Source organism: Streptopelia decaocto, assembly GCF_964273445.1.
Source record: "Streptopelia decaocto genome assembly, chromosome: Z".
Classification (NCBI taxonomy): domain Eukaryota; kingdom Metazoa; phylum Chordata; class Aves; order Columbiformes; family Columbidae; genus Streptopelia; species Streptopelia decaocto.
The window spans coordinates 4,720,416-4,735,917 of record NC_138657.1 but is presented as its reverse complement, the minus strand read 5'-3'; the positions used below and the strand labels follow the sequence as shown (position 1 = coordinate 4,735,917).

The 15,502-nt window shown below is 39.4% G+C and overlaps 2 protein-coding genes across 4 annotated transcripts in view; one reads left to right on the top strand and one right to left on the bottom strand.

Moving 5' to 3' along the window:
• Positions 1–14,217, top strand: part of RASA1 (RAS p21 protein activator 1) — a gene marked incomplete at its 5' end in the record, with an annotated part of 60,453 nt that extends 46,236 nt beyond the window's left edge. For both annotated transcript variants that reach the window (XM_082074273.1, XM_082074274.1), the window contains 10 exons: positions 1,267–1,439; positions 1,653–1,812; positions 1,978–2,120; positions 2,859–2,974; positions 4,170–4,256; positions 5,894–5,961; positions 8,569–8,657; positions 11,223–11,300; positions 12,537–12,671; positions 13,346–14,217. In XM_082074273.1, coding sequence (XP_081930399.1) covers positions 1,267–1,439; positions 1,653–1,812; positions 1,978–2,120; positions 2,859–2,974; positions 4,170–4,256; positions 5,894–5,961; positions 8,569–8,657; positions 11,223–11,300; positions 12,537–12,671; positions 13,346–13,429 — 1,133 coding nt within the window. In that variant the 3' untranslated portion in view covers positions 13,430–14,217. The remainder of the gene's footprint in view (positions 1–1,266; positions 1,440–1,652; positions 1,813–1,977; positions 2,121–2,858; positions 2,975–4,169; positions 4,257–5,893; positions 5,962–8,568; positions 8,658–11,222; positions 11,301–12,536; positions 12,672–13,345) is intronic.
• The window catches only part of CCNH (cyclin H), a 185,976-nt gene that overhangs the window by 158,715 nt on the left and 11,759 nt on the right, over positions 1–15,502 (bottom strand). Inside the window, exon 9 of one of the 2 annotated variants that reach the window (XR_014186146.1) lies at positions 15,030–15,496. The exons of the other annotated variant lie outside the window; for it this stretch is intronic. The gene's annotated coding sequence lies outside the window, so the exon portion shown is untranslated. Of the gene's footprint in view, positions 1–15,029; positions 15,497–15,502 lie in introns of those variants that run through there. 2 annotated transcript variants of the gene reach the window in all.

Here is a 15,502-nt window from a genome sequence, read left to right as displayed (position 1 = left end):
TATTTATATTATAGCTATGAAGTCCTGCTACAACCACAGGGAAGAATGAAACTATCAGTTTATTCTAGATCCTGCATTTAATTCACTAGAGATACACGTGCCTTAAATGTGCAAACAAAATAAGAAGCAAAACACATTACCTAGTAGAGGGTACAGAAGCTTTCATGCTGGGGAGAAATACTCTAGGAAAGTCACTTATCTGGCCTAAAGACATAGTCCCATCCACTCTGGTGACAAGTAGCAGGTGATGGTGAGTTGTTTTTCACACTGCTTGACTGGTTTGAATGCATTAGCTTGTATTAGTTTATCAGCCGCAAAGAATACGAAATAGGCAACAGGAATGTCCTGAAGCGAGCATTATAAATGTGAAGTTTTCCTGTTCCGGTATCAAATTATATCCTGCTGTGCATTTGCAACCCCGGGGCTGCGGGAAGTCGTCTGGAACTGTTGACAATTTCTGCAAGGCACTGTGGTGTATGGGCTTTGCAGGAATACGAAAAGAATTGGAGAAGTCTTGGTTTTGTGGTTTTGGTTGGTTTTGCTTTGGTTTGGTTTTGTTTTGTTTCTTTTTAATGTGAGGAGGTGTGGAAGTCATGGAAAGTGAGGGTGTGTGTTTGAAAGATCCAGACCGAGAGGCTAAAATGTGGCAATTTCAGGGTACCAGCCCCACTGAAAGCTGAATTAAGGAGCTGGCCATTCTTGAGTTGACTTCCGTCAGCAAGCTGCTTGGGAACACCTTTTTATGTAATTTTCATGAACTGTCACAGCCTTAACCTGTGAGTTAGTACAAAAAATACATGTGGCCGTTTTCAGGAAAGCCATAACAACACGATAATGATAAATAGTAAGAAGTTACACAGCGGTCAAGGAGCAGACCTGGTGGTGGTATGAGCCCAAGGCCGGAAAGAGGACAGTGAATTCCGAACACTTTATCTGTGTTTAATTTCTGACTGCTACCTGGACTTGCAAAGTAGCACATTTTTTACTTACTGCTTGAGTGTTACAAAGAAAATTGTGTCAATATCTGTGCAGCGTTTTTGAATGCGTATGTATACATCCTTTACTAAACACTTTACATTTCTTCTTCAGTTTACTGGAGTCTGTTAAACCATTGAAGTGTGAATCTGTCAATATATTGATGGCAAAAGTCTTGATGACTCTTTTGCTGAAACAAGATGACATGTGCTGAAACTAAACTTTTTTTTAATTCCATAGTAGGACTGTTTTGCTGGAGATAACTTATTTGAACCATGTTTTTTTCTTAAGTGTTTATGCGTTGCCAATTAAGCCGATTACAAAAAGGACATGCAACAGATGAGTGGTTTCAGCTCAGTTCCCATGTACCATTAAAGGGTATTGAGCCAGGATCTTTGCGTGTTCGAGCACGATATTCTATGGAGAAGATCATGCCAGAAGAGGAGTACAGTGAGTTTAAAGAGGTACGAAGTTGTTTAATTTCCCTTGGTTTATCTGGAAAAACTCACTTTCTTGGTTGTTTGACAGATCTCAGTAACACTGGTTGACATCATTAAATAATATTTATTGTGACATCTGTATAACTCTACAGATGCATAAGATCAGTTTCTCCAAAGCCGTTATAAGTTATATGTTCAGGAGCTTCTGAATGTTTTAAAATTCTGTTTTTCTTTCAGCTTATACTCCAGAAAGAACTTCATGTAGTCTATGCCTTATCCCATGTTTGCGGACAGGACAGAACACTGTTGGCTGGTATTTTATTGAAGATTTTTCTTCATGAAAAGCTTGAGTCCTTGTTGTTACGAACACTAAATGACAGGGAGATAAGCATGGAAGGTATGCACTGAATTACACTGATGTTTACTGGAACTCCGGCCTTCCTTTTTTTCCTCCTCCTCTGGTTACAACAAATATCAAAGTGTAAACGCAGCACATTTTTCCTCTGCATTTTTTCTCTTCTTCTGAACTTTTCACTTTGTTGTCTTCTTCTTTTTGTTACAGATGAAGCGACTACCTTGTTCCGTGCCACCACTTTAGCAAGTACACTGATGGAGCAGTACATGAAAGCCACAGCAACAACTTTTGTTCACCACGCGCTGAAAGATTCTATATTAAAGATAATGGAGAGCAAGCAGTCCTGTGAGGTGATACCGTGAACTACGTTTCTAAACATTTTGCTTTGTTGACACCATTATCTACCAGTTGTTTTATGTTTGCATTAAATATTAGCTTCAGAGACATTTGTTGATCTCTCAGAAGTAAAATTTGTTTACCTGAGAAATACAGGAACTGAATTTATTAAGAGATTTTTTTTTTCCTAGATCTTGGTTTTGAACAATATATGTAGTAGAGCTTTTAAAGTTTTGTTTGTTTGTTTTTTGTAAATTATCTATTTATTCTTTAGCAATTGTAGGCTGTTCTGTAGCAGTTACTGAATGTCCTAACCTAAGTAACTTCTACTAAACACAAGATACTGTAGCAGTCAATGTCTGAACTTTAGTTTCAATTTAAAACTTCCTGAGTATTAAATGGTTGTTATTGGTCCTGAAGCTGTTTTTAAAATGACACTCCTAACTTCTGTGTTTAACTTAATTGTAGAAAGGATGGGAGTCCTCAGGAATTTGGACGGAAAGAGACAAAAATGTGATGTGGATGGATAATGGTGAAAATGTGAGCTGTTAAAAGCCCAGTGTAATAGAACTTAAAACCATTGCTTCTTCCTATTTCCTGAGTAGCCATTGAAACAGACTTGTGAGTTCTGTAAAAGACTTGTACAGCAGCAGAATATTTAATTTCCTTTGAAGAAGTATTCAGTGTGTAATATAAATATGTAGTTTTAGTTAGGAGAAGAAATATAATTATTTTTTCTCTTTTTGTTTTAGTTAAATCCCTCAAAGTTAGAAAAAAACGAAGATGTTAACACTAATTTGGCACATCTACTTAGTATCCTTTCAGAATTGGTGGAGAAAATATTCATGGCTGCAGAGATACTGCCTCCGTAAGTTTGCACTTTTCTGCTCAGATTTGCATTTGAAATCTCTTGTTTGTGTGAATTATACTGCACCTTAAAATGATGTTCTTACCCGTTTGTCTTCTGCTAATCAGTCTTAAGATTAATGTCTTTAGGGTTGCTCTGTGCACACAGAGGAATGTGGATGGGGAAAAAAATAACACTTTCAGGATTTATTAGTGTTTTTTGCAAAAGCCTCTGGCTTTTCTTTCAAGGAGAAACTACTAGACCCAGTAGGTCGGGGAAAGAAGAATAAGAAAAACAATCAAGCTCGTATTTCCACAAAAAGGTAGAAGACAGTGGTAGTTAGCATGTAATGATGTATGTGTAAGTTGATTACAAATTATTTCCAGTCCTCCTCCCTTGATAAAGAGATGGAATTATTAACAGCATATTAAAAGTACAAGCGGGTAGTAGTAGAATGATACTGTGCTCGGATTGCTTCTGTCTTTCTGGGAAATGCAGCGGTGCTTTATTCTTCCTTTTTTTAATTGCTAAAATAACTTGTGTTCATAGTTTAGATTTGAACCATCCAAAAAAAGGTGGGGTGCACGAACAGATTTCTGTCACTGTGTCATTAGATGTTGAACAAAGTCCTCGATTTTGAGATGGCAGAGTAGCACATAAGTATTTATTTTGTGTTAATACTGGCAAGGTCAGCATTAAGAGTTTTCCTCCTTTTAAGTATATGATGCATTTTCTGAGGTATACCAGAATTTTCCCATTTTTAATGGGAGAGGACTATTGCTGTGGTTGCCTGACTTTTAAACACCTGACCTTCATGTATGGAAAGAATAGTTGTTGTTCAATTAAAAGGAGAGAAGAAAAATCAAACCTTCAAAATTGTCTTTTTTTAAATGGGAATACTACTTAAACATGAAACAGCTATAAATAATTTGAAGAACATCTCAATGATTACTGAATCACATATAGAATTGTATGTTAATGAAGGTTTCTCTTCCTATTTATAAATCTATTTTTAATACAATTTTTTAAATTTAGAAATTGAATCTTTATAAATTTATTAATTTACAATTTAACTCTTAGTTCAAGTTAATTTAAAGCTTATGTCTGAATTATCATTAGAATTTATACAAGTTCTGCATCAAGTTGGAGGTTGGTCTAGGACCCTTTTTGATGATGTAAGTTTAATGGAATGAGTAATTAGCTGTTGCTTTTGCAGGACATTGAGGTATATTTATGGGTGCCTACAGAAATCTGTTCAAAATAAGTGGCCGGCTAATACCACCATGAGAACCAGGGTTGTTAGGTAAGTTACTTGTCACTTTATTCTGAAAATAATCTCATCAGGTCTTGTTAAGGACACACTTCAGAGTGCCCATCCATGTTTATTTCAGTGGCAAAACTCTGCAGTACTCACCTCAGTTACAGAAACGTTGAGTATGTTTATGATGCTTGAGGCATAATATCCCAACTACGGACTATGAGTTTGCTAAATTGTTAATCGTATTCTTAAAACCTTGCCAGAAAAAGACGATGTAGTATAGAGGCTAGTATATGTTTACTTAATAGTTTTAACTTGTAATTTATTGCGTTTTGTCAAGTTTTACCAACTAATCTAAAATAGTTTGTCATGCTGGGAAAGAAGAACTTCTCTGAAAGCAGCAGTTGACCTTTGTGAGACCTGTAGAGAGCAGTGACCTCTGAAGCTTTGCGTATGGCCAAGAACTGTTGTCTTCCCAGCCCGTAAATCATGTTTCTTGGAGAAGTAAGAAACATATATAACAGTATGTGTTTTGGACATACGGAAACTGTGTTAACCTCACTACAATGTGTGTAATTTTCAAGTAACATGGACATTATGGTCACAGGCAAGGTAAAGTGTCCTTCCTTCTCCAGTAGGAAGTCACGTTTTGGTATTGCTGTAGTGAAGACCAATTGGTAGTGTCCAAGCACTCTGAAAAAAGCAGAAGATTATTCAGATTTCTTTAGTTCATCCATATGTCACTTCATTGCGTAGCAATTAGTCGAAATCGAGATGAACGTGAGGTGGATGTTTTCTACTCCTGCTACTAGCAGAAAGTGAGATTTTCCTCGTGCTACTGAAGACTGTTCTGGGTTTCTGTTGAGTGAGTTCCTAGTTCTGCAGTCAGAACAGAGCACTTTGCTCCCAGCTTTCTAGGTGGGAACAACTACTTTGTGGAGGAAAGTATCAGATACCGTGTTATTTTTCCACTGTAGCGTTCTGTCATAGAATCATTGAATCATTTTGGTTGGCAAAAGACCTTTAAGGTCAAGTCTAACCCCAACCTAAGTCTGGCACTAACCCATGTCCCTAAGAACCTCATCTAAGCACCTTTTAAGCCCCTCCGGGGCTGGTGACTCTGCCACTGCCCTGGGCAGCCTGTTCCAGTGCCCGACAGCCCTTTGGGGAAGAAATTGTTCTTAATGTCCAGTCTATGGACATTAATGGACATCAGTGGCTGTGGGATGGAAGCCTTCCTGTAGCAGACAAGGGAAAACTGCTGGGAAGTTGGAGATCAGGGATCCTCCTTTTTCACAGAATCCCAAAATGTCAGGGGTTGGAAGGGCCCTGGAAAGCTCATCCAGTCCAATCCCCCTTCTGGAGCAGGAACACCCAGATGAGGTTGCACAGGAGCTTTTTGAAGCTGGTGTGGTCTGTGACTGACTGTAAGTTCTTCCAATATGGTTTCAATCATTCACCTTAATTGGGAAATCAATATGCCCATTCTTTCAGCTTTTATCATAGCTGAAGTCATAGTGTGATATCCTTAATTTGTTAACGTATTCACAGAGCGCAGGCTGGTTGGTTGGTGCAGAAAAGATTCCACGCTAATCCACACCAACTTTAATCCTTAATGACGACACAATTTTACACTAATTCTCTGATTTTATTTTTAAAATACCATTTTCTTCCTATTTCAGTGGCTTTGTTTTTCTTCGACTGATTTGTCCTGCTATCCTGAACCCAAGGATGTTTAATATCATCTCAGGTAACTGTTTGCTTCAGATTCAATTTATACTTTATACCATAGGAGACATGAAATTACTGTAGTATGTAATGTAGGAAAATATGAAGTTTTTTTGAATGCTTCATCTGAAGTCACATTATCCACATCACTTATCATAGAATGGCTTGCATTGGAAGGGACCTTCAAGGGCCATCTAGTCCAACCCCCTGCAATGAGCAGGGACATCTTCAACTAGAACTTGACTGACTTCTCCATAATGCACCCCACATAGGGTTTTCACCCTCAAAGGTTAGATTGTGTTTATCCCAATGTCGTTTTAAAGTCAGAAAAATATACACTGTGGTATTTAATAACACAGTTTTGAGTTGAAGTCTGGCAGCATGGAATATATTCTGGCAGTGTGAAAAATGTGTGTGATCTTCAGATGTCACTTTGAATACAATCCAGTGCCAAAGTGAACGCCTGAAATTCAATGGTATGTTTTAAATGAGCAAGATTTATAAAGTCGAAAACATGTCTGCGGAGCTTGGAGCATGCTGGCGCACCTAGAAAATCATGCTTGAGTAACTTGTTCAAACGTCCTGCTTAGAGTGCTTCCAGCTGTTGGAGGAATCTTTATGTTGACTCACTAAGTACAGTCAATCTCAGGGAGGGAATCTCAAGGATGAGAGAGTGGGGTGGTGTTTAGGAAGGGCGGGTTGTCTCAAAGACCACACACAGGAGAGCTCCCACGGGCTGGCCTGAGTGAATGGTCTCGCCACGTAAATCCTTCCCTGGAGCACATCTGGAGCGGTCAACCAGAACTGCACCCGGGAACACTCCCGTTTGGGAGAACACGATGGCAGAGCGGCTGTGTTGGCGCTGTCAGGTGGCATCGTTCTCCCAAAAACAGCTCCGGGGGTGACAGGGATGGTGACACGCTGTTGGTGTGGGGCTTTGCTTGGGCGTGGATTATCCCATGGCAGTTGCCCTACGCACCTAGAAGTGTTTGTGGGCATTTTTAATTTCTGTGGGAGGAAAAAAAGGCATGAACTACTGAAAACTCTAAAGTTAAAATATTTAGACAGTTGCTTAGTTTTAAAAGTTTGTATGTGTTATGCTTCACCTTTGCTTTCCTTTTCTTTTTTCCTTGGCAAAGATAATCCCAAGCTAGAGGGCATTTAGTTGCACAAGCCATTGTTCCTCCTCCCTCCATAGCTGCTTCTTGATTTTTACCAGTAAAATGCTGATCTGGAAACAGGAGGAAATCAGAAATCTGATTCAGAAAAGCTTTTTTTTAAGGCAGTGTAACATGTTTTCTGTTTCGAACAGAAAGTTCCTCTTAGTAACTATTTCCATACATGCTTTGGAGAAAGCATTTGAGAAATGCCTGATACACAGTGACCCTTTATTTAGCATTGTATTATCTTCAGATAATTTGCAAGTTAGGTCCTTCCTGACTTCAGTTGCACTGTGTCTGCAGGTGTTACCTGTAAATTTGAGCGATCCCTTTTAGGCTTGTCTGTCAGTGTTAAAGTCCTGCTCATGTACATCCAGTTAAAATTCGAGACTACTGCTTCTCATAACAGGGACAAAAGTATCCTGAAGGCTGGGTGTACAGATACGGCTCAGTATCAGCAGCAATCTTGACACCTTGACAACAGTGACTGGAAAAAATAATAAAACAGCTTTGTTTAAAAAGTTAAGTCCTTTGTTTCAAGCATCTTTGAGTTTTTTAAAGTAATTAGCTTGTTTAGGTCAGTTCTGCTAAGCTGAAGTTGCAGATTCCAAGGCTAAAAATGTTTTCTAGCGTCACTGCTTCAAAGGCTTCTCCTGCACCTAGCACTAGATACGATGAACAACTGACATTATAACTTATAACTTATTTTTTGATGGATTTTGGGGAAGGAGGGAAGGAAGGAACAGTGAAAAGCATAGAGCATTCTTATGAAAAATTAAAAAATTTAAAGCTTACATAATAACCGTGTCAGTTTTGGAACACTTCAAACCTGGCTTTCACCCAGGCCATTTACTGCAATTAGAGAGAAAAATAACTACTTAAGATACTACTGGGTAACGTAACCTGCTGGAAAATAAAGTTTTAATGAAGTACTTAATGTAAAGAGTTCAGTGTAATGTTAAGTACAGCAAGTGACTGTAATTCCATGGAAGAACAAGTCACAACTATATGTAATGTTTACTCTGTTCTCCTGATGCCACTAACTTAAAGTATAATTTATATAACTTGTCAGAGCCCACTTACATGGTATACACAGATAAGAAAAAAGGTCAGCTTGCCTTTGTTTTACTTCTATTTTTTTTTTAATTCTAACAATTAATCCTCCTTTCAACAGAGCTATTTCATTTTTGTGAGAATGGTTCTTACTTCACCTCTCTCTGATACCAGTTTATTCTGCATGCAACAGTTACAGAAAATCAGATGTTCATACTGATATATTTTTGCGGACATTCCTAAAGCAATACAAGTTTTACTTGACCAAGTGACATCTTCCACAAGCAGTTCTCTTATAATATTAAAAATATTTTATTCCATGAAAAAACATGAATTGGAGAAGAGCTTTACTTTCATGTGACTGCTGCTCGTTTTACACGGAATGGTCAGTAACTCTCTACTTTTATTCCCGCCAGATTCTCCTTCCCCCACTGCTGCAAGAACACTGACGCTGGTCGCCAAGTCTGTGCAGAATTTAGCAAATCTGGTTGAATTTGGAGCTAAGGTGAATATCCTTTTACAGACAGAGGACAGCCTAGAACTATGCTTACAGTACATTTCAGTGTTCCTGTTAATACAGGCAAAAATCTATTTCTGTTTTCTTGTGCAAAGCCTGAAACCACCTGGTTTGTCCTCATCATCAAGAAGGCCTCGTTAGTGCGGTATCTTGTTCCTTCTTCACTTAGAGCTAAACAGGGTGTTGATCTGAACTAGACCAGTAGTGTGACATCTGGGCAAATTGGGAAGAGGAGCCATTAACTATCTAGAAACTCATACTAATGACTTAGTAGGTTCCATGAAGATTTCCAGTCTGGTAGTAAAAACACCAGTAATGGTCTTAAAATAACAGATGAGAGAATGACCACACAAGTAGGTATCACCGAGTGTGATGCAGCCATAGTTGATAATACAAAAATGCAGACAACTTGATCAGATGTTTTTCTAAAGCCTACCGTGGAAGTATGTGGAACATTCTTTTTTTCTGTTGGCAGCAGAAAAGCTGGTAGTCGTACCCCAGTATTTCTGCGTTAAGGTGGAGAAGTTCGTGAGGGAAGGCAGGCAGCAAATCCCACCACAACAAAGTGTCCGTGATAGTTAAATGGTCACATTCTCTTTTGGAGTATCTGTATGAAAAAGGCCACTGAGAACTGCTAGACTGGAAAGCATCAGGAGGGTACATACTGTGTGTGACAGTGATGGTGGTAGCTTAGAATAGTTTGGGTTGGAAGGGACTTTCCAAGCTCCCCCAGTGCCCCCCCTGCCATGAGCAGGGACATCTTCACCAGCTCAGGTTGCTCAGAGCCCCATCCAGCCTGGCCTGGGATGTCTCCAGGGATGGTTCATCCACCACCTCTCTGGACAACCTGAGACAGGGACTCACCACCCTTATTTTTTCCTTATATCTAATCTAAATCTCTCCTATTTCAGTTTAAAGCCATCACCCCTTGTCCTATCTCTACATGCCATTCTAAAAAGACCTCTCCAGCTTTCTTGGAGGTCTCTTTTAGGTGCTGGAAGGCTGCTTTAAGGTCTCCCTGGAGCTTCTCTTCTCCAGCTGAACACCCCAACTCTCTCAGCCTGTCCTCCCAGCAGAGCTGTTCCAGCCTCGGATCATTCCTGTGGCTCCTCTGGCCCCTCTCCAGCAGGTCCATATGTGTCCTGTGCTGAGGACCCAGAGCTGGACCAGCACTGCAGGGGGGTCTCACCAGAGCGGAGCAGAGGGGCAGAATCACCTCCCTGCACCTGCTGCCCACTCTCCTTTTGACGCAACCCAAGATATGATTGATCTTCTGGGTTGCAAGCGCACATTGCCGGCTCATGTCCAGTCTTTCATACCCAGTGTCCCCAAGTCCTACTCCTTTCATTCCCCAGCCAGGATTGATACTGAGCAGGTGCAGGACCTTACACTTGGCCTTGCTGAACTTTGTAAGGTTCACATGGGCCACTTCTCGAGCTTGTCCAGGTCCATCTGGATGGCATCCCATCCCTCAGGTGTGTCAGCTGCACCACTCAGCTTGGTGTTATTCAATCCCACTGTCTGTGTCACTGATGAAGATACTAAAAGTTCTGGTCCCAGTGTGGACCCCCGATGGACAACCACTTGCCACCGGTGCCCATCCAATCATTGACCATTGACCACAACTCTCTGGTTGTGACCGTCCACCCAGTTCCTCATCCACCAAACAGTCCGCCCATCAAATCCATCTCTCTCAAAATTTAGAGAGAAGGATGTTGTGTGGCGTGCTTCTGTACACAACCTTGAAATGCCTTCCACACACATCTTCCATCTGTATATAGTAATTAACTTTCACATTGAGACTAATGAGGCCTAAATTCTGAGTTTGGTGTAGATTATCCAGTTCTGAAACAAATTAAGAATTGCCAACCTCTGACTCTTCCCCTCACCTGCTTTCACCCCACATTTATTCCTTAGATGGGTGTTTTCTGCGGTAGAGCTATTTAAACTCATTTTCATATTGCCAGACATAATTAATGTTGTAAATCAAGTGTACATATTGCATGAAAAAGCCCCAGCTCTCAATAAAGATTCTATTATAACACCAAGAGAATGCCGGCAACAACTGGTCTGTCTCAGTTCCCAGGCCAAAACATGGTTTAAAACCAAATCTGTTGACTTAAGCATAAACAAAGTGACTTCAGGCTGGCATTACAAAGTTATTTGTCTGACACACATAACTTGGAATGTGAGCGTTAATGCAGAAGAAAGAGGGCACTTATTCCTGACTATACCTTTGGAACACTGAGCATTTCTTCATTGCAGGTAGGTACTGAGGGGTGATCATCTTAATGCAAATGCGTGTCACTGCGTGTCAAGTGCAAATGCACTTGAAAGAAAATTTCTGAATCAGAGATTCTGAATCTTCTGAATATAAGACAACACCAAATTCTGTAGTCTTTTGATAGCAGAAATTCACCTGAAAAAATAAAATCACTCCGGATAGCATACTTGCGTAGCAGTATCATTTGTCTGGCTGCACTGTCTTCGCTTCAGGTATGACAATTACATTGGCATTAATTTGTTCTAATTAATACTTTTTAAAATTACCAGGAGCCATATATGGAAGGGGTAAATCCTTTCATCAAGAGCAACAAACATCGCATGATCATGTTCTTGGATGAGCTTGGGGTAAGTGGCTTCAAAAAAATCTTCACTGGAAGTTACACAGCAGCATTGTAGAAGAAAATTCTTCACACTTAATAAGTAGCTCAAAAATGCACCAGTACTCACACAAGTTTGAATGCTTGTAACTGAATAAATTTATGTTTAGAAACAGCAGGTTGCTGGCCTGTCATATGGAATTAAAAACATCAAATGTTATTTTAGACTTCATTAATTTAGTGCCTTAGTAGATAGGAGAGGCCCAAACAGATTTTATAGCTATGAGGATTAGAAATTCTGGCCCAAAATAGAAATCTTTAAAAATAAGTGTTGGAATAAAAATTCCTGTATATAATTGATCATATGGCTTTGACCACAGATTGAAATTATTTTTTGCTTTAAAAAAATACTATGTTGCAGTTCAGTGATGTGTCACCGCATGTGTCACTGCGTGCATTCCAGATACTGTAGTTCAAAAGTGAACTGCAGTTACTGTGTTCTTTCAGACTGTTGCTGTTCTGTGTGTCACTGCTGTAACAGGAGTTAGGACCGCATGTTGTATATGTGTATTTTTAAACCAAGAATTCATTTTAAAAACGAAAATGGAAAAGATGTGCTGAGCTTCCTGAATTGATCCTGTAACAGTGACCTACAAGACATCTCAGAATATTTTTCTAAGATATAAAAATGAGTGTGGTATTCAGGCAGGTGGCCATGTCACCTTTTCCTGCTTAAATTGCAAATTGTGCGTATTAATGTCAGTTTTCTTTAAATGACAGATTTTGCATGAAGTCTCTGAAAACTGCTGGTTTAAAAATAACTGTTGGACTAATTTACTGTTTTGATTACAACATTACCGTTTTATGACTGGTGTAATGAGTTACTTCATAGTTAACAGATTTTGCTGAATTTTTGTTGCTGCTATTCTCTCATTTAAATGGAAGAAAACACCTGATGGATGATTTCACCTAATTCAGGGGAAGTCTCTGTATGCAGTAGCTTTCTGGTCAGCTCAGTGGCAGTGTAGCAATACCAGATGTCTTAGGAAGAACTCTTCTAGCAGGAGCTGAAATTGCAGTCTACTCATGAAACACGCTTGCAGAGAAAATACAAAATTTGTAATAGAATGACGGACTGGAGACTCCGCTGGGAAAACTTAACATTGCTGTACTTGGTGGTGGTATAAAGCAGTTGTGTCAGCAGAGCTGTAGTTTATCTTCCGGGGTGCTCAGCATTCTGAATCTGTTGTTTTTTTCATTGAAGAACGTTCCGGAGCTTCCAGACACTACAGAGCACTCTAGAACTGACCTCTCCCGTGACCTGGCGGCCTTGCACGAGATCTGCGTGGCACACTCTGACGAACTGCGGACGCTCAGTAACGAGCGAGGTGTAATGCAGGTACAGAACCGACAGCATGTCTTGAGTTACTCCTTCCTGTCAGGATGCTTTTGTAGTATTTCTGGCTAGCAGTATGACTGATAAATGTTTTAAAAGACGTGTATTTCGCCAGCAGGTTATTAGCTGTAAATACTTAGCCATAGTTTTGTTTCTTCATGCAACAAAACCAAAGAGGGTTTTTTAAAGCTTCCAGAGGAAGTTCTAGTTTTACAAAGGAAGCCTAAACCCCCAAAATGACCATCTCCTGACAGGCTCTCTGGGTCATCAGTTTTAGGATCTCAGGGTTGGTTTTTTTTTCAGTTGAGAACTAAATTTACTTTCATTAGCTTTCTATCAGTACCTCAATTTCTGCTTCCTAATTTGCTGGTATATTTGTAAACCAACTTGTCAGACATCTAGCAAACCCCAGCAGTCTGTTAGCAGGGCCCTTTCTTGGCCCATTAAACCACAAAACAGCTAAAGGACCTGTGATTGGCGAGGCAGTTCATAACACTGCTTTAGGCTTCCCTTTTGCAGTAATGTCTTCTTGACTAGGGAACTGGCTGCTTCCTTTTGTTTTGTTGTTTGAATAAACTACCTAGTAGCGTAGGCTAATGCTGAAACGGTTCTCCAGCAGGCAGGACTGTTCTGTTTCCAGTTGCTAATATATATTTTCACTGACTCTCTTTCTACAGCATGTTCTTAAGAAGCTGTTGGCTATTACTGAACTGCTTCAACAAAAACAAAATCAGTATTCAGTGTCTAATAACATCAGGTAGCAGCCCTCTACCTGAATTCTGCATGGATCCAGCATGCCCAACCCGGCAACTCACACCAGTATCACTTTTCTTCTTGCTCTTGCCAAAAACAGCACACCCTGTCACATTCCCAGTGATGTGTGAACTATGCAAAAAGAAAACAAAGATTCTGTTGGTGAATGATTGTACCAGCAGCTTTTTTAAGCTAACTTGTGCAGGACATTTGCACTTTTTTTTCCACTTGGAAACCAATTTCACAACCTCTGAGCCTTGGTGGACAGTTCACCTTCCACAAAGAAAATGCTGTGACTGTGTCCTGAACTTTGAAAATTTTTTTCAGCACCTCTGATTGCCAAAGTTTTGCTGTCCTGTTGGAAAAGAATTATCAACTGACATGAAAAGAAACGTGTTGTTTTGACAGCTACATATAACTGGATAACATTTCTTACCGTAATTTCTGACTGGTTACAATAATTATGACTTTTGACTGTTTCAACCACTTTAACTTGTATTTACAGTTTCCAAAATTTGATGTTATGGTAGAAACAATCTTTACTGTACACTTTTTATACCATGCTGTTTCTCTTGCTGGAATCATGTTGAAAGAGAATATTGCAGAATGGGTCTTGTCAGCTTTATTTTTTGACGTGCCACCGATTCAGTCTGAATAGTTCTTCCGTCAAGAACTGTATATCCAGATAAATCACAATGCTTTTGTAAAATGTTTACAACAGTAAATAATTTGAATTCAGTAAATTTATTGATCATTGTATCAGACATGCATGCATTCATTAAACCATTTTATAAAATAGGTATTGTTTGGTCTTTTGTGTACTGTAAGTCTACCTAAATATTATTTTTATAAGTAAAAAATAAGTTTTTAAAATAAATGAAGCTGCAGAACAACTCTTCATGGAAACTGGCTTAACTGGCTGCTGTGGAAATTTTTTACAGTGTCTGCACATGTCATGTACTTTGAAATGTTAATGAGCTGACAGTTTTTTATCATGAATCCCCACAAAAGCATTACCTTGTCCATATGCCTTAATTTGTACATTATCTCTCACAGGGTGAAATGTAGATTTTAAAACTGTTAAAAAAAAAAATGATATGTAGTTGATTCAGAAGGTATTTCAGCATCACCATTGGTAACTTTTCTAGACAGTGATCTAACACAGAACAAAAGGATGCTGAGATTCACTGACAAGACTAATGAGATAATCACATAAGTAATTGTAATATGAACATGGTTGTTACACCTACACAGTATCTCCTGCCTGTCAGAACAGCTTTTCCCATTCACTGTCACACGAAATTGTGCAGATTCAATCTTTGAGTCTTTGCTGTAACATCAGTGCATGTTTTTGAGGTTTGCAGTTGGCTCTTGCTGTGCTGCCCTGGTCTCCCCAATTGGGGAACATTTTTGAAGGTGGGTACTGAGTGCCACAGCTGAGAGCTCCCACTGTTGTGACTACTACACGTAGTAGAGACAGGGATGATGCTCTTAGATGTATGTGTTTACAACTTGGTTTTACTGAGTTCTCTTTTAGACTGTCCCATAAAACTACTGCTTGAACTACTGCTGCCCTTCTTAGTTTTCTCTCTGTATACCATTAAGTCACAGTCCCAGTTCTTATTTTTTTGTGTGATGCACTCCTGCTGATTGCTCTGTTTACAGCTTCCAAACAGTTCAGAACCTACTATACAGCTTAACTGAAATGGTGTTGAGCCACACTGCCTTTTGTGTAAAAGGATTTGTCAAAACCAGAACGGATAAAGTGGGTTATTTTATAGGTGTAGTTGGCTGGGTGTACATAGACTAACATGGTAAAAATATAAATCTGGGAGAATGGAATTGGCTGGCTACTTACCCATTACGTACAAAATACGTTGTTGAGAATGAAACCAGGAAACTCGCAAAGTTGCACTTAGGTCTGTGCATTGTAGAATGGCTAATATTCTAAACCAGTATATGAAAGATAAGAGACTTTGCTGTAGATTTGGAGACATTTACCTCCTTAGGAAGATTTTTCTTCTTTTCAGTTGCCCCCTGGTAAATTAGCTACAGCAACCCAGTCTGAGATACAGCTGCAG